Genomic DNA, 24,143 nt, shown 5'->3' with positions numbered 1-24,143 from the left:
GCCATCACCTGTGGTGAAACACCTTTCTTATCAATTACCTAGCTCACCACATGTGATGGCAATCATACATTACCAGGAAAGTCCAGGAACAGAGCATTTTCTCCCTCATGGAGAGGGTCAGGTAGGCAAGTATGTTATAAGGTGATGTCTAGTATCCAGCTGTAGGGTATTTTAAGGGTAACATTCCGGTGTTGGTTAGAAGAAGATCGCATGTTCCTGCATATAGTTATGTGCAGAAGTAGAATATAGATATAAACTGTATTTACTGTATATTATGTATGCGGCGGGAATCCAGAGGAGACCACCCACAAGAGCAGTTGGGAAAGAGATCGCCCACCTTTTCAAATCAACCTATGACCTCTCCTGTAGTGTAAAGATGCATCTCTGTGTCCAATAGACAAAGGGATTACAGTAACCATTGTATTGTTTATGGAAGTAGTGTATAAAAAGCCTGTTGCTCCCTGGCTGGTCAGAAGACTCTGAACGCTATCTACCTGATGAGCGGAGGACTGGTCCAGGTTGCGCAAGCGAATATTCTCACGTATGTACATTGACTGTAGCCATTATTCTGTTGTAGATTTATCTTGTTAGCCTTGTAGTGTATAATTTGTATTGTTATCCCCTTTCAAATAATCCACTGTGGCGTTAGAAACCAGCGGTTAAACACAAATCGGTGTTGTGTTCTCTTTTCCCTGCTAGGGTTTAAAGCGTATTACATTACCTAACTGTATAAGGTTTAAGAGTGTATTGATAAGGTGTGTACGCACTGCGGGTACTTTATACCGTCAGCGCTGCGTAAGGTTTAAGGTGTAATATCATTGCAGTGCTTTGCGGCACAAGGTTTAGAGTGTAATAATTGGGGCAGTACGGGTGGTGTAATGGTTAGCATTACTGCCTCACAGTACTGAGGTCATGGGTTCAATTCCCACCATGGCCCTAACTGTGGGGAGTTTGTATATTCTCCCCGTACTTGCGTGGGTTTCCTCCGGGTACTCCGGTTTCCTCCCACAATCCAAAAATATACTGGTAGGTTAATTGGCTCCCAACAAAATTAAACCCTAGCATGAATGTGTGTGCGTGTACATGTGATAGGGAATATAGATTGTAAGCTCCACTGGGGCAGGGACTGATGTGAATGACCGAATATTCTCTGTAAAGCGCTGCGGAATATGTGTGCGCTATATAAATAAATAACTGGTAATAAATAATAATATCAGTGCATTGTATTACGAATAAGGTTTAAAGTTTATCAAGAGTGTGTGCGCGCGCTGTGTGTACTTTGTACCCCCAGCGCGGCGTCTGTACGCTAAGTCCGTACAAGGTACGGGACTCTGTACGCAAATAGTGTACAAAGTGCGTATCGTGTGTATCAAGTCCAGCGGCCGCAGTGGCTCCATGGTAAAAGTGCATTTAGAGGTATAGCTTTATGGTTTAAGATAATATCGACATTAATTGAAGGCACAACATAACAGTAATGTCGGTGCCGGCGGCTGTGCACCACCGAACAATAAATTGGGATGTGGGAGAAACTCCTACTCTCTCTGGAATGTTGGGAATAACCCTTAAAGTCGTGAGTCTCCCGCAACTCTTACACCTCTTTTACACAGCTTGCAACATTGCACTTACTGAAGGAGCTGGTTAGTTGTTAGTATATCTCTCTCCACTTTATCACTCTCTAAAGGTGGGTACACACTGATAGATATATTTGCCGATCAATTGATCGGCAGATATATCTATGGACGGATCGGGCAGTGTGTTGAGCATACACACTGCTCGATCCTTCAGGGACTGACGTCATGAACTGAGCAGCTGTCAATCACCGCCGACTGCTGCAGCATGTGTACGGGTGGTCGTTCGACCTCCTGTACACACACAGCGACGCACCAATATATTGGTAGATATATTGCCGGTCGGCTGTGCTGCGGGGCCGACGCAATATATCTGTGAACGACGGAGTTCACAGACATATCGCCTGTACACACTGGCCGACGGACCCGCGATATATCGGCCGTTCAAGAGAACGGCCGATATATCGGCCAGTGTGTACTAGTGATGAGCGGGTTCGGTTTCTCGGAAACCGAACCCCCCCGAACTTCACCCATTCTACACGGGTCCAAGGCAGGTTCGAACCTTCCCGCATTGCTCGGCTAACCCGAGCGCGCCCGAACGTCATCATCCCGCTGTCGGATTCTCGCGAGATTCGGATTCTATATAAGCAGCCGCGCGTCGCCGCCATTTTCACTTGTGCATTGGAGATGATAGGGAGAGGACGTGGCTGGTGTCCTCTCCGTTTATTGTAGAAGTTGATTGGTTTATTGCTTAATTGTGGGGAGGATTGGGGAGCAGCTGTTAGGAGGAGTACAGTGCAGAGTTTTGCTGATAAGTGACCACCAGTTTTTATCCGTTCTCTGCCTGAAAAAAACGCTCCATACCATATCTGTGCTTAGTGTGCTGCATACCATATCTGTGCTGAGTGCTCACACTGCTTAATTGTGGGGACTGGGGAGCAGCTATAGCAGGAGTACAGTGCAGAGTTTTGCTGACAGTGACCACCAGTATACGTTGTCTGCCTGAAAAACACTCCATATCTGTGCTCAGTGTGCTGCTTTATTATTGTGGGGACTGGGGACCACCAGTAATTAATATTATATAGGAGGAGTACAGTGCAGAGTGCCTCTGTCTCGTCATCCATTAAGTATACTATACTATCCATCTACATTCTATACCTGTGGTGCATTTTAGTTTTGCAGTTTGCCGACACAGTGTCCACCAGTATACTATATATAGCAGTACGATACGGAAGGCCACTGCTGTGCCTACCTCTGTGTCGTCATTAAGTATACTATCCATCTACATTCTATACCTGTGGTGCATTTTAGTTTTGCAGTTTGCCGACACAGTGTCCACCAGTATACTATATATAGCAGTACGATACGGAAGGCCACTGCTGTGCCTACCTCTGTGTCGTCATTAAGTATACTATCCATCTACATTCTATACCTGTGGTGCATTTTAGTTTTGCAGTTTGCCGACACAGTGTCCACCAGTATACTATATATAGCAGTACGATACGGAAGGCCACTGCTGTGCCTACCTCTGTGTCGTCATTAAGTATACTATCCATCTACATTCTATACCTGTGGTGCATTTTAGTTTTGCAGTTTGCCGACACAGTGTCCACCAGTATACTATATATAGCAGTACGATACGGAAGGCCACTGCTGTGCCTACCTCTGTGTCGTCATTAAGTATACTATCCATCTACATTCTATACCTGTGGTGCATTTTAGTTTTGCAGTTTGCCGACACAGTGTCCACCAGTATACTATATATAGCAGTACGATACGGAAGGCCACTGCTGTGCCTACCTCTGTGTCGTCATTAAGTATACTATCCATCTACATTCTATACCTGTGGTGCATTTTAGTTTTGCAGTTTGCCGACACAGTGTCCACCAGTATACTATATATAGCAGTACGATACGGAAGGCCACTGCTGTGCCTACCTCTGTGTCGTCATTAAGTATACTATCCATCTACATTCTATACCTGTGGTGCGCCTCTTTTTTTCTTTGCATCATGTGCTGTTTGGGGACAATTTTTTTGAAGGGCCATCCTGCCTGACACTGCAGTGCCACTCCTAGATGGGCCAGGTGTTTGTGTCGGCCACTTGTGTCGCTTAGCTTAGTCACACAGCGACCTTGGTGCACCTCTTTTTTTCTTTGCATCATGTGCTGTTTGGGGACAATTTTTTTGAAGGGCCATCCTGCCTGACACTGCAGTGCCACTCCTAGATGGGCCACGTGTTTGTGTCGGCCACTTGTGTCGCTTAGCTTAGTTACACAGCGACCTTGGTGCGCCTCTTTTTTTCTTTGCATCATGTGCTGTTTGGGGACAATTTTTTTTTAAGGGCCATCCTGCCTGACACTGCAGTGCCACTCCTAGATGGGCCAGGTGTTTGTGTCGGCCACTTGTGTCGCTTAGCTTAGTCACACAGCGACCTTGGTGTGCCTCTTTTTTTCTTTGCATCATGTGCTGTTTGGGGACTATTTTTTTGAAGTGCCATCCTGCCTGACACTGCAGTGCCACTCCTAGATGGGCCAGGTGTTTGTGTCGGCCACTTGTGTAGCTTAGCTTAGTCACACAGCGACATTGGTGCGCCTCTTTTTTTCTTTGCATCATGTGCTGTTTGGGGACAATTTTTTTGAAGGGCCATCCTGCCTGACACTGCAGTGACACTCCTAGATGGGCCAGGTGTTTGTGTCGGCCACTTGTGTCGCTTAGCTTAGTCACACAGCGACCTTGGTGCGCCTCTTTTTTTCTTTGCATCATGTGCTGTTTGGGGACTATTTTTTTTAAGTGCCATCCTGTCTGACACTGCAGTGCCACTCCTAGATGGGCCAGGTGTTTGTGTCGGCCACTTGTGTCGCTTAGCTTAGTCACACAGCGACCTTGGTGCACCTCTTTTTTTCTTTGCATCATGTGCTGTTTGGGGACTATTTTTTTTAAGTGCTATCCTGCCTGACACTGCAGTGCCACTCCTAGATGGGCCAGGTGTTTGTGTCGGCCACTTGTGTCGCTTAGCTTAGCCATCCAGCGACCTCGGTGCAAATTTTAGGACTAAAAATAATATTGTGAGGTGTGAGGTGTTCAGAATAGACTGGAAATGAGTGGAAATTATGGTTATTGAGGTTACTAATACTATGGGATCAAAATGACCCCCAAATTCTATGATTTAAGCTGTTTTTTAGGGTTTTTTTTAAAAAAACACCCGAATCCAAAACACACCCGCCAAAACGCGTCCGAATCCAAAACACGGCCGCGGAACCGAACCCAAAACCAAAACACAAAACCCGAAAAATTTCCGGTGCACATCACTAGTGTGTACCCACCTTAAGACTTCAAAGAAACCTTATACTATAGAGGCCACTATAATGACAGGATGTGGTAAAGGTGCAAATGTATTTATTCCTCTAATTCCCAATAACTTTTCCTTCCAGTTTAAGAGACTATAATTCTCAGTAAATGTCTGCTTTGTTATGACAATTACCAAATGTAAGGTAAAACTCTAAGTAGGGGTGATCCTGAGAACTGAATGCTTTTCTTATGCAGGGCCGTCTTAACAGCAGTGTGGGCCCCTGGGCACAGCAATACACTGGGGCACCTACCCATCCTCCATGGGTGGGGGTGTTATCAGCGGCAGCTTTGATGTCCCGCGGGTGGTAGGGGGTGTTCTATCTTCCGCTCAGCATATAGGACCTAGAGCAGTAATTTCTGCTAATTACTCCTTTACTGCTCAGATGGTGGGAGATGTGGCTGGAGGGAGAACATTAAACTGTAGAAAGGGGCATTGGGCTGAATGAATGGGCCCTGGTACATGACTTCCAGGGTGGTAGGGGGTGCTTAATACGCAAGGAAGGGGTGGATAGTGGAGTGGGCTTAATATTCATAATTTTCTGGTGGGAGGGCAGCTTTGCTTGACTGCAGATATCTCCAGTTCCTGGAAAAAGATTTCTTAGCTTTGCATGGGATAAAAAATGAGAGTGTCTCACCTGTCAGGGTGTTCTGGGGACACCTTTCAGGAGGCTCTGGGGACACCTTTCAGAAGGTTCTGGGGACTTGGGGATCAGATTTCAGGAGCCAGAGCAATCCACCAACAAATATATAAAACTACATACTAGGCACGTGGAGCTGGTGCAGGGACTGGCTGCTGGAAGGCTGATATTTCTGGTTCTGGGCACAGTAGAGACAAGCTGCCGGTGTCCCAGGAAAGGGGAGAGTCCCAGCTTTTGGAATATACCCTCAGAAAAACTCTAAGTCATACAGGGCCCAAGGTATCTGGCTGGGAAGAGCAATTAACAGGCTTGGATGGGGACCACTGCTTTGAAGTCGGAAATCTCTGGTTCCCTAGGGCCGAGTTTCAAAAATCTGGTATCCCTGGAAAGAGGGGACCCTCAGCTATCAACCTAGGACCCTTATACTCCTGGGGCCCATTGAGCCCATACAAAAAGACGGCCCTGTTCTTATGATCAGCTTTATGTAGCCTGTTCTCAAGTCAGTACAAGCAGAGTACCTGGACCATAGGTCGACAGTCAATAGGTTGACTCAATATGGTCAACATGGTGAAAAAGTCAACAGGCTCAAAAGGTTGATATGACAATGATCAACACAGCATATGGTTGACATGCGTTCTGGGGAATTTTTGCATTTTTTCAACTTTTTCATACTTTACCATCCACCTTTAATTTGATTGGGAATAGTAACCTGCCTGAAGCGAGGGGATGCGGTACACTAATTGGGGTTTCATGTGCTGAAACTTACAAATTGACACCCACAAAAACATAAAAAAACTTGTTGACCTTTTCATGTGTCAACTATTTCAATGTCAACCTTTTGTTTGTGTCGACTAATACCCATGTCAATCATTTGGTGTCGACATCACTGTTGACCTATTATGCAATTACCCAAGCAGAGATATATATATTTATATTTGCACTCAAAGCAGTACAGCCAAAACACATATTGTATACAGGGAGGCTCTACAGCAGACATGTCCAAACTGCGGCCCTCCAGCTGTTGTGAAACTACATATCCCAGCATGCCATGACACAGTTTTGCTGACAGAGAATGCTAAAGCTGTGTCAGGGCATGCTGGGATGTGTAGTTTCTCAACAGCTGGAGGGCCGCAGTTTGGACATGCCTGCTCTACAGTAACATTGTGAACTGATTTAAATACAAAATACACACAGGTGAAGCCACAGATAGAAGCAAGTATATAATAGATAAATCCCACTATACACCATGTCCATACTACTCACCTGGTGAGGATTCCCATTTTGCCATGTCATGCGCTGTATTGATGTTATTAAATGCTGTTGCGCCCTGTGAGATATTCAAACATTTTAGAGGTTACAGAATTCATATTGAAGCACAATGGGCAATTCCAGACAAGTTACGAGAATTGGTATGACAAAGGCAGCCTTAAGGATAGTCCAAGTAATTTCTTCTGTTTTAGTAATCCATATAAATAATGTAATTCTATTTATTCTTCAGTCATATAAATACTTGACATAACTCTGTATTTCAATCAGCTGTTTCGTGTATTATTTATCGACACTTACATTTTTCAGTTGTAGTGTAGAAAATGGATTATGCAACACATCTTTAAAGGTAGCAGCCACAACTCAGGTTTAATGATTATAGTTACAACTACTTACTGCCGATAGTTTGGAATTATCCCTGATTCTCCATCCTTCATAGTGTAAGCATTGACCCTGTGAGCCAACCATTGGCAGCGATTTTTAAACATAGTATGTGTGACATGTAAGATCTCTCCACATGCCACCTGCAGGCCCCCCTCAACACGTGCAGGCATTGATTGGTTTACACGAACATAAAACGAGTCTCCAGATGTGACCATTCCACTCTCTGTGCTTTTCAACACCTTTCGATACTCTACAATGAGATAAACTGATTGTTAGAAAGACTAAGCTTAATAATTTGTTTAGTCTTCAGTGTTACCACATATAAAGGCTAGCAGGGTGCCCAGTCCAACACATGTCAGCATGTAAAAGACATTACTAGGTATTTTGGGCATAATTGAAGGTTGATTGCAAAATAAAATTTTCCTCTTATGGGCAAAACCATGTGCACTGCAAGGGGGGACAGATGTAACATGATCAGAGAGAGTTAGATTTGAGTGGGTTATATTGTTTCTGTGCAAGTAAATACTGGCCGCTTTATTTTTACACTGCAATTTACATTTCAGTTTGAACACACCCCACCCAAATCTAATGGGCCCTACACACTGGCCGATATTTTGAAAGATATGAACGATCTCGTTCATAAATGAACGAGATCTCGTTCATATCTTTCAGTGTGGAGACTTAAGCGATGAACGATGCGCGTCCCCGCGCTCGTTCATCGCTGGTCTCCTGTCGGCTGTGCATGCAGGCCAATATGGACGATCTCGTCCATATTTGCCTGCACGTCTATGGAGCCGGGTGACGGGGGGAGTGAAGAAGCTTCACTCCCCCCGTCACTGCCCCCCCTCGCCGCCGGGTCGCTCGTCGGCCGTATCGGCCGTCGGGCACCTCGGCCAGTGAGTAGGGCCCATAACTCTCTCTGCACAAATGATATCTGCCCCACCTGCAGTGCACATGGTTTTGCCCATTAGAGTATTATTTTGCAATCAACCTTGATTTAGGTCCTTTGTATACAATTTAACACAAGCTTACAAATTTTATTCTCCTTACCTTCCATGTTGCATCGGACAGTAAGGCAGCAGAATCCCTTAACTCTATTGAGGGTGCAGTAAGCATCCTCAAAAGTCATTCCTTCTAGGCCCACTTTATAAGCTGGATTAATAACATCAAAATCTACCTGCAGACACACAGAAACAGTATTCAATTGCATGCGTAAACAGATAGAGATATACCGGCGCTGGCTGTATAAGATAATACGTAACTAGTTGGCTTGTTATTAATCACATTTATTAGTCACAGAAAAATAAATAAAACCATTAAAAAAGAGACAATGAGGTCATATATATTTATATTCCAATATTGTGCCAATGGTATTCAGCCACTAGTCGCCCAGTATTTTACTTATTCTGGCTAGGAATCTCCCTTAAATCTTAGAAAGTCACAATATTGGAAACCTGTCACTAGTAACTTCAGCAGTATTGGACACTCGGGGGCTAATTCAGTATTTTGCTAATCAGCAGAATATGCTATCCTTTTCCTAGCATGCCGGGGGCCACCCATTGCTGGGCAAGGCCACTCAGCATGCTGACCGGAGCCTCCCCCCAGCTTCAACAAGCAGAAATTGCGAGTGATACTGGAAACCTCCTGCCGGCGCAGCTTGGCTGTGCCCGCAGGAAACCCACCTCCCACTCCCTGATCACAGCGGCTGTGGGTGACGTCACGCAGCCGCCATGATCACGCCCACGGCACGCCCCATTCGGCTGACTCCGCCGCCTGTTTGCATCGCACCGCCCCCGCAACGCTCAGTCTCCTCCCTGGAAATGGAAAGTTCCCGCGCCCCGCGACCGCCTCTGCCTGATTGACAGGCAGAGACAATCGCATTTTCTGCAGCCCCCCCGCAGAAAGTGCGGGCGTATGCGCCAGTGGGGCGATCTTAAAAATTCTGGTTGGTTCGCAATTTGCGATCCAACCTGAATTAGCCCCTCTGTCAGCACATAAAGGACATTCCAGCTGATTCAACCAGGAGAGTGCCTTCTCCTAATCGGACTTCACTACCCCAATGGTTTGGACACTCCGTCAGCACATAAAGGACATCTCAGCTGTTGAAATAAGGGGACTACTGCTCTTTCCAATGAGTAACCACTAGTAATATTAATTCAAACGTCTCCAGACCTGGACCATTAACATCTGCTGTTTAATATTGTGACTTTCTAAGATGTAAGGGAGATTCCTAGCCAGAATTAGTGAAATACTGGGCGACTAGTGGCTGAATATCATTGGCACAATATTGGAATATACACTGCTCAAAAAAATAAAGGGAACACTAAAATAACACATCCTAGATCTGAATGAATGAAATATTCTTATTAAATACTTTGTTCTTTACATAGTTGAATGCGCTGACAACAAAATCACACAAAAATTATCAATGGAAATAAAATTTATTAACCCATGGAGGTCTGGATTTGGAGTCACCCTCAAAATTAAAGTGGAAAAACACACTACAGGCTGATCCAACTTTGATGTAATGTCCTTAAAATAAGTCAAAATGAGGCTCAGTACTGTGTGTGGCCTCCACATGCCTGTATGACCTCCCTACAACCCACACAAGTGGCCCAGGTAGTGCAGCTCATCCAGGATGGCACATCAATGCGAGCTGTGGCAAGAAGGTTTGCTGTGTCTGTCAGCGTAGTGTCCAGAGCATGGATGCGCTACCAGGAGACAGGCCAGTACATCAGGAGACGTGGAGGAGGCTGTAGGAGGGCAACAACCCAGCAGCAGGACCGCTACCTCCGCCTTTGTGCAAGAAGGAACAGGAGGAGCACTGCCAGAGCCCTGCAAAATGACCTCCAGCAAGCCACAAATGTGCATGTGTCTACTCAAGCGATCAGAAACAGACTCCATGAGGGTGGTATGAGGGCCCGACGTCCACAGGTGGGGGTTGTGCTTACAGCCCAACACCGTGCAGGACGTTTGGCATTTGCCAGAGAACACCAAGATTGTCAAATTTGCCACTGGCGCCCTGTGCTATTCACAGATGAAAGCAGGTTCTCACTGAACACATGTGACAGACGTGACAGAGTCTGGAGAAACCAAGGAGAACGTTCTGCTGCCTGCAACATCCTCCAGCATGACCGGTTTGGCAGTGGGTCAGTAATGGTGTGGGGTGGCATTTCTTTGGGGGGCCGCACAGCCCTCCATGTGCTCGCCAAAGGTAGCCTGACTGCCATTAGGTACCGAGATGAGATCCTCAGACCACTTGTGAGACCATATGCTGGTGTGGTTGGCCCTGGGTTCCCCTAATGCAAGACAATGCTAGACCTCATGTGGCTGGAGTGTGTCAGCAGTTCCTGCAAGACGGAGGCATTGATGCTATGGACTGGCCCGCCCGTTCCCCAGACCTGAATCCAATTGAGCACATCTGGGACATCATGTCTTGCTCCATCCATCAACGCCACGTTGCACCACAGACTGTCCAGGAGTTGGCGGATGCTTTAGTCCAGGTCTTGGAGGAGATCCCTCAGGAGACCATCCACCACCTCATCAGGAGCATGCCCAGGCGTTGTAGGGAGGTCATACAGGCACGTGGAGGCCACACACACTAAAGAGCCTCATTTTGACTTGTTTTAAGGACATTACATCAAAGTTGGATCAGCCTGTAGTGTGTTTTTCCACTTTAATTTTGAGTGTGACTCCAAATCCAGACCTCCATGGGTTAATAAATTTGATTTCCATTGATAATTTTTGTGTATAACATATTGGTATATGGCAGGAATAGGCTGGCGGCATCATGACAAACAAGGCCATCATTGTGCTTCAGAATAATAAGCTTTACAGACTGAAAACAACTAGGTTAAGGTAAATTTGGCTCCCAGTCTACATACAACAGTGTAAACTGCGTAAAACTAGCCTTGTGGCTGTTTTCTTCCAAAGATTACTTTAGAAAGTTATACATTTAATGTATATTCTTTTTATGAACACAAGCATGCCCCCACCAGGCTATTCCACTTACCCAACAAAGTTAGGAGAGAGCACATTATGTTTGCTGTACATTTGCAGCAACACAAAATGCTTATGCATAACATGGTTGATAAAACAACCAGTAAATAAAGCTGAATACACAGTATGACATAGTTATGACATGGACGAGAGGACACACCACAACTAGCACAAACAAAAAAGGCAGAAGCTGTATGACATGACAGATAAATGCTAGACACTCACTCTCACAACCTTCCCTAACCCCCCACACCCAGTTTGGAGTCACCAGCCTAGCACCTCTCACACCTGTCAGCTCAGCACCCCTTTTAATGAAAAGTTAAAACAATTGAATGAAACAAATTTTTTAAAGTGGCTGGTAGACTGCCCAGAGTCAGACTCCGGCCCATGGGAGGAGGAACTGTTGCGGTTGGGCATGCGCAGCAGCCCTCCTCCAATACCAATGGCAATATGTTTTACTGGCAGCCAGACAGCCTTAAATCCCCACTCCGGCATCTTTATTACTGGCAACCTCTGCACCTGCTCCGGCGCTCCCACTGCCGGCTTAGGTCAGCTGTGTGAGCTGCACTGCTGCCCAATAAGAGCTCTCATCTCAGGTAGACAGCAAGAACAGAGCCGCCGGGGGTGATAACGTCCATCGGGTTCCCCACAAACCACAACTGTAAAGCTGAGCTGGCCCCTAGGCATTACAAATTCCCTAGGCATTTGTCTATGCCTAGGGCTGGTTCTGGTTCTTGTGTAGAGACATGGGAACAGTGTTGCAAACAAGATAATTATATGTCTGTTAAAATTCTATGATAAATAAAGAGTGAATAGTACAGTCCATGTAAGATGCTTAAATGTAACTAAACTTAAAATAGAGAAACAAACTAGTTGTTCCAGCTTAACCAATCTGCCACTGGAAGCGTGTTAAAAGACTACAGTTTATTGGAGCTTTTTATTGGGATGCGCCTACATTTACCTTTACACATACTCCAACTAAGGAGAAGATATAAAATAAACCATTTATTTTTTCTTTTAAGGAGTCTGATCTTCCTCACTAGCCTTTATATTAAGGACCCTTTTAATGGTCTGAACCAATGGTACTCCCTTGATCTTCCTCTGCTTTAGAGGAGTCCTTTGTACTCATCCTTAGACTGGAAGGAGACCACAGATACGGAATCATCACCAGACTGTAAAGGTGCGGAAGCTGCTGCTTCTTAGCCCTCAGTGTACAAACAGCGTCAGACACCTGTACTAGCGAGCTTCCCGAATGAGATAACTGGACCTAAGCAGGCTCATCATAAACAGAAGGAGGGGGCGCTTGCACTTGGGTCTAGAAGTCCATCAGAATTTCTGGAGGGCCCAGCAGCAAGGGATTTCCCTGTCCTGTCTTCTGTTTGACACTACTTAGAAAGTTCAAACATTGCCTGAGTTAAGGTATTAACTCAACCTGGATAAAATGTGACCAAATACACAAATTGTTTGGTCTGGAGATATGATGATTGGGTGGACAAGGAAGGTAAGAATATTAGAGTAATTAAATGCTTGCACTAGAAATAACTGGAGACAAGCTAGGTATTATGGGGCTGTTTATGAGGGGTTGGGTAAAGGCAGTTGGGATCCCGACAACCAAAATCCTGTCAAGTCCTGTTCGGTATTTTCACCCCCGACTGCCAGTATTTTGGTATTGGGTTTGTTTGTAATCAATGAAGCTAAGAGTGACATTAGGAATATTGTATACTTATAGATGTTCCATAGTCATAGTATTGTGCTACAATGGCCTGCTTTGCTTCTCATGTAACGTACATTATAGGTAACTAAGGCTTACCGCCATGATCTGGTATCCTGGCATCAGGGACATTTCATCAGCTGCTGACTTCTGGGTCACTTGATGGATGAAGATTCCTGTTCTGTTCCCTCCAATTATACTTATCTGCTTTAGTAGGTCATCTCCCTGAAATGCAATTATTGTAATTCGGCTGGTTATTCTCTGAGCATGACGCCTCCGTACCGGACTGCAAGATCAAGGTGAAAAGTAGAAAGAAACAATTAAATGTACTCACTAAAATAAATTAAAGGACATACACACACACACACACACACACACACACACACACACACACACACACACACACACACACTTATAGAGAGAGAGAGAGAGAGAGAGTAAGAAGTCAAGTAGAAAACGGAGCAAAGTTGAAGTAATACTTTTCTAATGGTATCTGCAATAATCTTTTATGTTCAAAAGAAATACATTTCGGGTGTCGTATGCAAGATCGACAGTAACTAGTTCGACAGTAACTAGGTCGACCACTATTGGTCGACAGTAACTAGGTCGACAGGGTCTCTAGGTTGACATGGTGTAGGTCGACAGGTCAAAAGGTCGACATGAGTTTTTAATGTTTTTTTGGTGTCGTTTTCTCCGTACAGTGACCGAGAACCCCAATTAGTGCCCCTTGGTCCCCTCACATGGCTCACTTCGCTCGCCATGCTTCGGGAAAGGTGCCTCGCTGCGCTTGACACAGGTTACTATTCCCAATCGTAGTCCGCGTGGATCGTTAAGTATGAAAAAGGTCAAAAACAGAAAATATTGTGAAAAACTCATGTCGACCTTTGACCTGTCAACATAGAACATGTCGACCTAGAGACCCTGTCGACCAATAGTGGTCGACCTAGTTACTGTCGACCTAGAGACCGGATCCCATACATTTCATAGTACTGGAACATTATGTTACTTTAATGCAGTGGCCAGGGAACAGGGGTAAATAACCCCAAATGGAGTAAAAATGAAATTCCTGGAGGTAATGGACGGTCGCGCTGCCAAGACACAGCCCCGTCCAGCACCGGCCGGCTAGCGATGTGACATGCTGACATCACACCGCGCTCCCTCACGCCTGCCCATCCTGCGCTGTTATGTCCTCCCAACCCACACACAGAACTTGAAGTGTTCTGTGGCTGACCACTGAAGGAGTTCCGCAGGATCAGACAGTGGCCCACATAACAGTGGGAAATTCCCACTGACATTACTGAGGTGAGGATGTGACTATCTGTCTCCTAAAAGTCGAGTCCCCCCCCATCCATCTTTCTTACATTCTTTCTGGTGTTTTGAGGAGAAAGTGTTAATTAACCCATTCATTGCCAAAAAGTTATTGGCAAAAAAATAATAATACATTTTTATATATATATATATATATATATATATATATACAAACAGATGTTGATGTAGTGAGGATAAGTGAGCTTGCTATGGTGAGTGCTGAACTTTCTGTTTGTATATATTTGGGTTGGTGGCCATGGGCTGCATGCACCCCACCCTATGAGTGGTGAGTGCAGATATTGCACCCCGCTTCTGGGGTGGCGAGTGCTGTGGTTTTCTAGATTTGTTTGTATATATATATATATATATATATATATATATATATATATAAAACTGGGGGGATAGGGGTACTGGCGACGAGTGTGGCTAAAAACTATGTTTTAAAAGCTTAAAATTAGAAGCCAAAAAATTCTAAAATTTATAAAAATATTTTTAATATATATGAGAGTAAAAACAGTTTCCAAGAATGGTTTTAAAAAACAAGAATAAAAAACTTTTGTCCATAAATGAGAAATGTAAAAAATGAAAAATATAAATACACTCAAAAGGATAGGAATTCAAAACTTAGCTTGTAAATAGTGGGTGGTCAGTATAAGCCCAACGCGTTTCGTCTCAACAGACTTCTTACCCCTTGAAGAAGTCTGTTGAGACGAAACGCGTTGTGCTTATACTGACCACCCACTATTTACAAGCTAAGTTTTGAATTCCTATCCTTTTAAGTGTATTTATATTTTTCATTTTTTACATTTCTCATTTATGGACAAAAGTTTTTTATTCTTGTTTTTTAAAACCATTCTTGGAAACTGTTTTTACTCTCATATATATTAAAAATATTTTTATAAATTTTTGAATTTTTTGGCTTCTAATTTTAAGCTTTTAAAACATAGTTTTTAGCCACACTCGTCGCCAGTACCCCTATCCCCCCAGTTTTATACCTTTTAACATTACCATACCAGTTTTGTATTTTTAGGGGTAGGCAGACACCATTTTGAAAGGTTACGTGGGCTTAAAGCTTTGATAACAGAAATTTCTAATATATTCATACAGTCTTTTACTGAGCTTTAACCTCACAAGTGGCGCTATACTATCCTTTTTTCATATATATATATATATACACACACACACACACACACACACACACACACACACACACAGTATCTCAGAAATGCCATATAAACAATGATAACCAGTATATATGCACAATAATATATGATTTCCTTCCTTTCAAATCAAGGGGGTAACGTCAGCGTATCTAAATATAAAAGGTAAAAAGTTCCCTGACCCCTGCTTTAACGTATTACCAAAGACGGTTGCGACACATTCAACTCATTGTCTGATTAAATTATATAATAAAATAATAATAATTCTCAAAAATGCATGCATATCATGTTCAACAGTGTTTGTAACTTGAATTGACTCCCATTCTTTCTTTTGTCAGAGTCAAATCTGATAAATAAAGGAAAAAGGATTGGGAGGGCGAAAAGATGGGGAAAGCATCTTCCTGTTTAGTTTTGGAAAGACAGATAATAATAAAACAAATTAACAGATTAGCAAATAAAAATTCAAGTGTACATCTGGTTTTACCCATTCAATTCAGTAACAGCCTAGTCCTAATCAGTATCCGGTTAGTCTATGAGGGTTTAAGAAAAAATAATTGGGCCCCTGCATTTAGAGAGGACTGAGCTAAGAAATGGCCCCTCCTGGGACACCTGGGTAACGATATTTAACAAATTAAGGTCCGTGTAAAAGTATTTCTATACTATGTGTGGCAACCAGGCTGTGCATTGTGACTGATAACTGGGCTATGCTCTGCTACTAACGAATGCCTGGTACACACTATTATGAACGATGTGCCCGGTTCCGATGGATAGGAACGACACATAGTCAAATCGTCCAGTGTGTATGCACTGTGCCGCTGACGATGCAAGTTCCTGCGCATAATCAGTGACATCCTCCATTGGGGTGGTCTTCAGTATGCCGACTGTCGGGATCCCGGCGCACAATATACCAGCGCCGGAATCCCGACAGCCGGCATACCGACACTTTTTCTCCCTCGTGGGGGTCCACGACCCCCCTGAAGGGAGAATAAAATAGCGTGGCGCGCGTAGCACGCCACCGTGCCTGCAGTGTGGCGAGCGCAGTGAGCCCGCAAGGGGCTCATTTGCGCTCGCCACGCTGCCGGTATGCCAGCGGTCGGGCTCCCGGCGCCGGTATGCTGGTCACCAGGAGCACGGCCGCCGGCATACCATACTACACCCCTCCATCGGACCTGCTTGCAGGTCCAACAGACGACATCTCAAGCGAGGGTAATGCTACCGAATGCAGCATGCCCCCTCGCAGTTGCTCCATCGCTGCCAGCATCGGCAAGTGTGTATGCCGGATTCCCCGCCGGGTCCCATCGCCGTTGCCGATAATGCTGGGTACAAACATTGTGTTGTGTGTACCCAGCTTGAGCCTTCCCCTTGCCTGCAAATCTTCAAGTGTTCCCTGAAAAGCCATCACTTCAGGTAAACTTACCAAATTCTTCAGCTACCTTCATAACCTTGAGACATCATAAACTGAAAGTGTACGCAAAGTAGTTCCACCGAAGGCTGACAGTATAAGCATGAGGGACATTAAAACATAAGGGATTTCAGTGCCGGAGCCAGTTGTACGTTACCTGGCTTGGTCGCATCACATGCTACGTGCTGCCTGTGTATGCCCCCACTTGGCTGCCTGGATCTCCCGGAGTTATGCGGCAGTACTCTACTGCAGACATCACTTCTGTAATCTCGCCCCAGAATTCTGTGCGGCCAGCATTCTGGAGCGCATGCTCCGAGAAGCTCAGTGTGGGGAGGGGAACATCTCCAGCATGTCTCTGTTGATCTATGTGCACTGTGCAGAGATTAGCTGTAGCAGGGGGGACTGATGATCAGTCCCCCCCTGCACACACTCTGCATGTGTGTGTGTGTGTGAGTGTGTGTGTGTGGGGGGGGGGGGGGTGGGGGCTATGAGGGTGGGGGATACTCCAAGGGGGGGGATCAATAACTAGTTTGGATGGGGGGGGGTGATATAAAGTAAAATTATGCTGGAGGGGGTGTTAAAATAATAAAATAAATAAAATGGCCATGGGGTTGGGGGGCAAAAAAGTTTTTTTTTTAACTGGGTGGTTAGTTTATGAAACTTTTTTTTACTACTAAGAAGGTGTGCTATTACAAGGATTTAAGACCACTGGGGGTTTTATTGCCAATGAAGGGGGAAGGGGAGGTTCACCGTGTGGATCATCATGTATGGAGGTCTCTGCTGGTTCTGAGCTGTCGGGACTAGCGCCCTCGGTTCCATCTGCAAAACGCTTTCCATCTCACCATTCGGATCCGGTAATTATCCCTTGCCATCAATCGCAACGGCTGTCCAATCCATGTAATTTTGATCCACGTTCACAGCAGCTTTCAACCTCTTGTCACAAACCAGGGACGGATCTAGACTTTTCTTTTAGGGGGGGGGCGGTTTATTTATTCCTGACTCCTCCCCTACACTAATTACTCCTCCCACTTCCCATACCAACTGTACATTAATGCTCTAAAGAGCATATAAAGCATTGCCAGGCTGCACATGTGCTTCTTATGTAGCACACACACACCGGGCACATGTAACTACTAACACACATACGGGCTGCACACACTGCCCAAGGTGGGTGTGACGGCATGTGATGATGGCAGATTGGGCTAGGGGCCCCAGTGACACGGAGGATGGGGAGGGATGTCAGTGCAGCCACACACCATCACCTGGCAGCAGCCCCCACCTCATGTAAGTGGGCGTGGCTATGACTGTTAGGGGGGGCGTTCGCCCTGTTCGCCCCCCCTTGGATCCGGCCCTGTCACAAACTGAATCCAGGGACGCCCAGTTTCTCAAGTGTTATTAGTAGTTATACATGCATTTATTGCTAGATAGTAAGGTTTTCAGCCGCTGACTTAGATAACTATATTGTCATACATTGACACTATGTTTATAACCTAAACCACAAATAGTTACAGATGGTTGCAATTTTACTATTTTTCTGTAACAACGGAAAAGTATCCAAAGGACTATTCAATATATATGCTCTAAGCAAACCATCCTGCTTTTTAATATTGTTGTCTAAGGTATATGTTATATACATTATTATAAATATATTATATATGTTTTATTAAAGTACTTTGGTATTTTTTTATTGAATGGACTCCTCTGGCTGACATTTTTTCAGGGGGTGTATTGTATTAGTTCTATAAGTGCTTCTATTACTTCAAGTGGCTTAAGTTCGAAACAGTTGCCTGGAGGCAAGATAAATATTGGTGCCCCCCCTATATTTAGATAAATATGTACGTGTGTGTGTGTGTGTGTGTGTGTGTGTGTGTGTGTGTGTGTGTGTGTGTGTGTGGAGTGTTCTGAAAATTAAAAGTACATACTGTATATATACATTTCATTGTCCTTTATTTTAAATCACGCATTTCTTAGCAGTCATACCCAAGATTAGAACCCATGATCTGTTACACTGACAGCAGACACTTAACTGATGGAGCTATTTGCTCCTGTGCAGGAAGCATGATAATTCTAACTATGTGAAGATACGTGTAATTGTCAGAGAAGTAACTTTGTATAGCTAGAATTCTCATATTTCCTATACAGGAGCAAATAGCTTAATCAGTAAGGTGTCTGCTTCCAGTGTAATAGGATGTGGGTTCTAATCCTGGGTAAAATGTAGGTATCTGCAGTGTGATAAAAAGGGTGTGATTGTCAATGAAGCCAGCCACTGAAAAGATACCGTCAGCTATCAATTACCTTAATTCAATGGTATCATAGAATGGAAGGAGAGGTGCCCCCCTTCAGATCAGGAGCCCGGTGGCAGATGACTCCGTTGCCTCTTAGAGTTACGCCTCTGATTACTTCCCTATTGTCTAATTAACTATTTCAGGAGTTTAACACTACTCCTTTATAGAGGCGCACGTGGCACTTGCATTGCACCTCTGATTCCTGAATAACACGGTTTTTATTTTTATTGTGCTATTGTCAGGCACAGGCGCTTCAATTAGTTAGTGTGTAAGTATATTCAGTATCATTTGTTTGAAAAAGACTTTTTGAGTGAAGTACTATGCAACTGTATAGATTATTTAGCTTAGCGGCTTTCCGAATGACATCACTGACTGCTAGAGACAACCCATTACATACATATTGGAAAGGGAAATGGAGATGAGGTAACAGTAATGTGTTTGGATACTGTATAAAAGTGTGTAAAGGGCCCTACACACTTGACGATAATGATGATAGATATGAATGATATCATTCAAAAATGTACGATAAATCGTTCATATCATTGTGTGTATGCATCAACAATGAACGATGCATGGCCCCGCAGTCATTCATCGTTGCTCTATCCTCGTTTATACATGCAAGTCAATTTGGACGATATAGATGCATGTACTGTCATATTGTCTAAGTCGGACATCGATATCGTCTAGGGCAGGCATTCCCAACAGCGGTCCTCAAGGCACACCAAAAGTGCAGGTTTTAGTGATATCCAGGCTTCAGCACAGATGGTTAATTCAAAATAACTGAGGTACTAATTAAGTCACCTGTGTTCAAGCCTGGAGACAACTAAAACCAGGACTGTTAGTTTGCCTTGAGGACCGAGGTTGGGAATGCCTGGTCTAGTGTGTAGGCAAAACTCGTTCATGAAAAAAAAATCTAAGTTAAAATCGGTCGTTAAAATCTCTAAAATCTCCCAGTGTGTAGGGCCCTTAAATTCTCTTGTCCAGCGCTCTTTACTCTTGTTAGGAACAAAGAAAAAGAAAGGGAATTTGTAGCTTACTTACATTGTAAAACCACTGAGATCATTTATTTCCATATGTGAAAACAGTTGGAGATCTGAAACACAAATTATAGTTACAATTTTGGGGTTGAAATAGACTGTTTAGTTTAAACGTTGATCTTGAGTAGGAGTAGCCTAACAAGAAAACTAACTCATCATAGTCTCTGTAATATGTGTGTGACTGTATTTACATTTATTAATACTTATATAGCACCAGCATATGCTGTAGTACTTTATAAAAGGAGACAAACAGTAGCAAAACAAGACTGGGCATTAACATACAGTGGTGAGACCACCTTCTGGCAAACCCGCAAGTTATAGGTAAATAAGCATTTGGTACATGAGTTGCAGTGCCACATACTGTAGTTTACATTGGATCAGTCAGACAGCAATAGTAAAAATAGGATTTTAATTACCTACCGGTAAATCCTTTTCTCATAGTCCGTAGAGGATGCTGGGGTCCACATTAGTACCATGGGGTATGGACGGGTCCACTAGGAGCCACTGGCCCTTTAAGAGTTTGAGAGTGTGGGCTGGCTCCTCCCTTTATGCCCCTCCTACCTGACTCAGTCTAGAAACTGTGCCCGAGGAGGCGGACAACTTCGAGAGAAGGATATTACACAGATAGTGGCGAGATTCACACCAGCTCACACACAAGGCAAACCAAGCTAACTAGCTTGAAACATCAGCCACGGCTGAACAACATTACTTACCAAGTAACAAAACAGTACTTAACCAAGAACTAAGCAGTACTGAACCAAGAAACCACTGCAGGATCACGAAGCGCTGGGTGGGCGCCCAGCATCCTCTACGGACTACGAGAAAAGGATTTACCGGTAGGTAATTAAAATCCTATTTTCTCTTACGTCCTAGAGGATGCTGGGGTCCACATTAATACCATGGGGATGTACCAAAGCTCCCAGAACGGGAGGGAGAGCACGGAGGCTCCTGCAGAACTGATTGAACAAACTTCAGGTCCCCAGAGGCCAAAGTATCGAACTTGTAGAACTTTGCAAATGTGTTTGACCCAGACCAAGTAGCCGCTCGGCAAAGCTGTAAAGCAGAGACACCCTGGGCAGCCGCCCAGGAAGAACACACCTTATGAGTAGAGTGGGTCTTAACAGACGTAGGATAGCGGCAATGCTGCCGTAGAATACGCATGCTGGATAGTGAACCTGATCCAGGGAGAGATGGTCTGCTTAGAAGCAGGGCACCCAAGTTTCTTGGGATCATACAGGACAAACAGAGTCTGATTTTCTGTGATGAGCAGTCCTCTTCACATAGATTTTCAGAGCCCTTACAACATCCAAGGACTTTGATGCAATTGAGGAGTCAGTAGCAACTGGAACCACAATAGGTTGGTTGATATGAAATGCCGACACAACCTTCGGAAGGAACTGCGGACGTGTACGGAGCTCAGCTCTATCTTCATGGAAGATCAAGTAGGGGCTCTTACAAGACAAAGCCCCCAGCTCTGACACACGTCTAGCAGAAGCTAAGGTCAACAAAGTGACAGCCTTCCACGTGAGAAACCTGACCTCAACCTCCTTTAGAGGCTCAAACCAATCCGATTGGAGGAACTGTAACACCACGTTAAGATCCCAGGGTGCCGTAGGTGGCACAAAGAGAGGCTGGATGTGCAGAACCCCTTTCAGAAAAGTCTGAACCTCAGGGAGAGAAGCCAATTGTTTCTGTAAGATAATGGATAGGGCCAAAATCTGGACCTTTACGGATCCCATTCTGAGGCCCATATCCACACCTGCCTGCAGGAAGAGGATAAACCGTCCCAGTGGAAATTTCTTGGACTCACACCAAGATACATATTTTTTCCAAATACGATGGTAATGTTTAGACCAGGCTTTTTCAACCAGTGTGCCGTGGCACACTAGTGTGCTACGACCAGTTGCAAGGTGTGCCGCGGAGCCAGAGCAGCTTCCTGCACCTTCAGAGTGAACTGTTGGTCTGGGATCATCTTAGAGGATCAGTTGTCCTCCGGCCGTGAACTATGCCTTGAAAACGATGTGATATCATTGGTCACAGCCGCTGCATCTCACCACCCAGCCAGGCCACACGCCTGCATAAACATCTTCCAGTTCCCGCCTGCATACACAGCTTTCCTTGCGCACCCACAGCTTTCCTTGCGCACCCACATCCACACCTGCCCGACCACCCGCTGCTCAGTATTCACAGAACTCCACTATGAACAATCCCCGCCATGAGGGACAGGGAGGAGGACAGCTGATAATTTTATTTGTTATTTTATTTCTCCTGTGGGGAACAATAGGATTTCAATAGGATTTATGTGGGGAAAATAAGAATTTATGGATTTATGGGGGGAACAATGTGAACAATTCATGTAGGGAGCAATAGGATTTATGTGGGGAGCAATGTGATTGTTTTTTTTTCTGTGTAGGCCAATGTATGTGTGGATTTTTTTATTTTTTTTATTTTTTTACTGTGAGGGCCAATGTGTGTGTTTTGTTTTTTTCTATGGGGAACTGATGGTGTGCCTTGGCAATTTTAAAATATTATTCGGTGTGCCGCGAGTAAAAAAAGGTTGAAAATCACTGGTTTAGACGTTACTCCTTTCCTAGCCTGAATCAGGGTAGAAATAACCTTGGTTGGAATGCCCTTCCGAGCTAATATCTGGCATTCAACCTCCATGCCATCAAACGTAGCCGCGGTAAGTCTTGATAAGCGGACGGCCCCTGCTGCAGCAGGTCCTCCCGTAGAGGAAGAGGCCTCGGCTCTTCTAGCAGTAGATTCAGAAGATCCGCATATCAAGACCTTCTTGGCCAGTCCGGAGCAATGAGGATTGCTTGAACTTTTGTTCTCCTAATGAGTTTTAGAACTCTTGGAATGAGTGGAAGTGGAGAGAACATGTACACCGACTGGAACACCCATGGAGTCACTAGGGTGTCCACCGCCACGGCTTGTGGGTCCCTCGACCTGGAACAATACCGACGAAGCTTTTTGTTGAGATGAGAGGCCCTCATGTCTATTTGAGGAACACCCCAAAGATCTGTTAGCTCCGTGAACACCTCTGGATGAAGACCCCACTCTCCTGGATGGAGATCGTGTCTGCTGAGGAAGTCCGCTTCCCAGTTGTCTACTCCTGGAATGAAGATTGCTGACAGCGCCAACGCATGTTTTTCTGCCCAGAGGATGATTCTTGTTACCTCTAACATTGCAGCTCTGCTCTTCGTTCTGCCCTGTCGGTTTATGTAAGCCACTGTCGTTACATTGTCCAACTGCACTTGAATGGCTCGATCTCGCAGAAGATGATCAGCTTGGAGAAGACCGTTGTAGACAGCTCTTAGTTCCAGAATGTTTATAGATAGGCCAGCTTCCAGACTTGACCACCATCCTTGGAAGGTCTCCCCTTGAGTGACTGCGCCCCAACCCCGGAGACTTGCATCTCCGTGGTTAGAAGGATCCAGTCCTGAATCCCGAACCTGCGGCTCTCCAGAAGGTGAGGTAATTGTAGCCACCAGAGGAGTGAAATCCTGGCCTTTGGTGACAGACGAATTCTCTGGTGCATGTGTAGATGAGATCCCGACCATTTGTCCAGGAGATCCAGTTGGAAGGGTCAAGTATGAAACCTCCCGTACTGCAGAGCCTTGTAAGAGGCTACCATCTTCCCCAGAAGTCGAATGCACTGATGAACCGACACCCGAGTTTGCTTCAGGACATCCCGGACCATTGCTTGTATCACCAACACTTTTTCCTCTGGGAGAAACACCCTCTGCACTTCCGTGTCGAGGATCATTCCCAGAAAGGACAACCTCCTGGTTGGCTCCAAATTTGATTTTGGAAGATTCAGGATCCAACCGTGTTCCCTGAGTAGGTGGGTCGTGAGAACAATGGACTGTAACAGCTTCTCCTTGGACGATGCTTTTATCAGCAAATTGCCCAGATACGGAATTATGTTCACCCCCTGTCTGCGGAGAAGAACCATCATCTCCGCCATCACCTTGGTGAATACCCTCGGTGATGTGGACAGACCGAATGGCAGGGCCTGGAACTGAAAATGACTG

At 44.9% G+C, this 24,143-nt stretch overlaps 1 protein-coding gene across 2 annotated transcripts in view; it reads right to left on the bottom strand.

Moving 5' to 3' along the window:
* CARD14 (caspase recruitment domain family member 14) overlaps positions 1-24,143 on the bottom strand; it is a 230,857-nt gene that overhangs the window by 18,569 nt on the left and 188,145 nt on the right. For both annotated transcript variants that reach the window (XM_063961289.1, XM_063961287.1), the window contains exons 11-15: positions 20,111-20,162; positions 13,014-13,200; positions 8,255-8,381; positions 7,217-7,454; positions 6,818-6,881 (exon numbers count right to left, since the gene is read on the bottom strand). In XM_063961289.1, the coding sequence (XP_063817359.1) occupies positions 6,818-6,881; positions 7,217-7,454; positions 8,255-8,381; positions 13,014-13,200; positions 20,111-20,162 (668 nt within the window). The remainder of the gene's footprint in view (positions 1-6,817; positions 6,882-7,216; positions 7,455-8,254; positions 8,382-13,013; positions 13,201-20,110; positions 20,163-24,143) is intronic.

The sequence above is a fragment of the Pseudophryne corroboree genome, chromosome 3, assembly GCF_028390025.1.
Source record: "Pseudophryne corroboree isolate aPseCor3 chromosome 3, aPseCor3.hap2, whole genome shotgun sequence".
In the NCBI taxonomy this organism is placed as follows: domain Eukaryota; kingdom Metazoa; phylum Chordata; class Amphibia; order Anura; family Myobatrachidae; genus Pseudophryne; species Pseudophryne corroboree.
The sequence above is the reverse complement of the archived record's forward strand: the minus strand, read 5'-3'. Positions and strand labels throughout refer to the sequence as shown.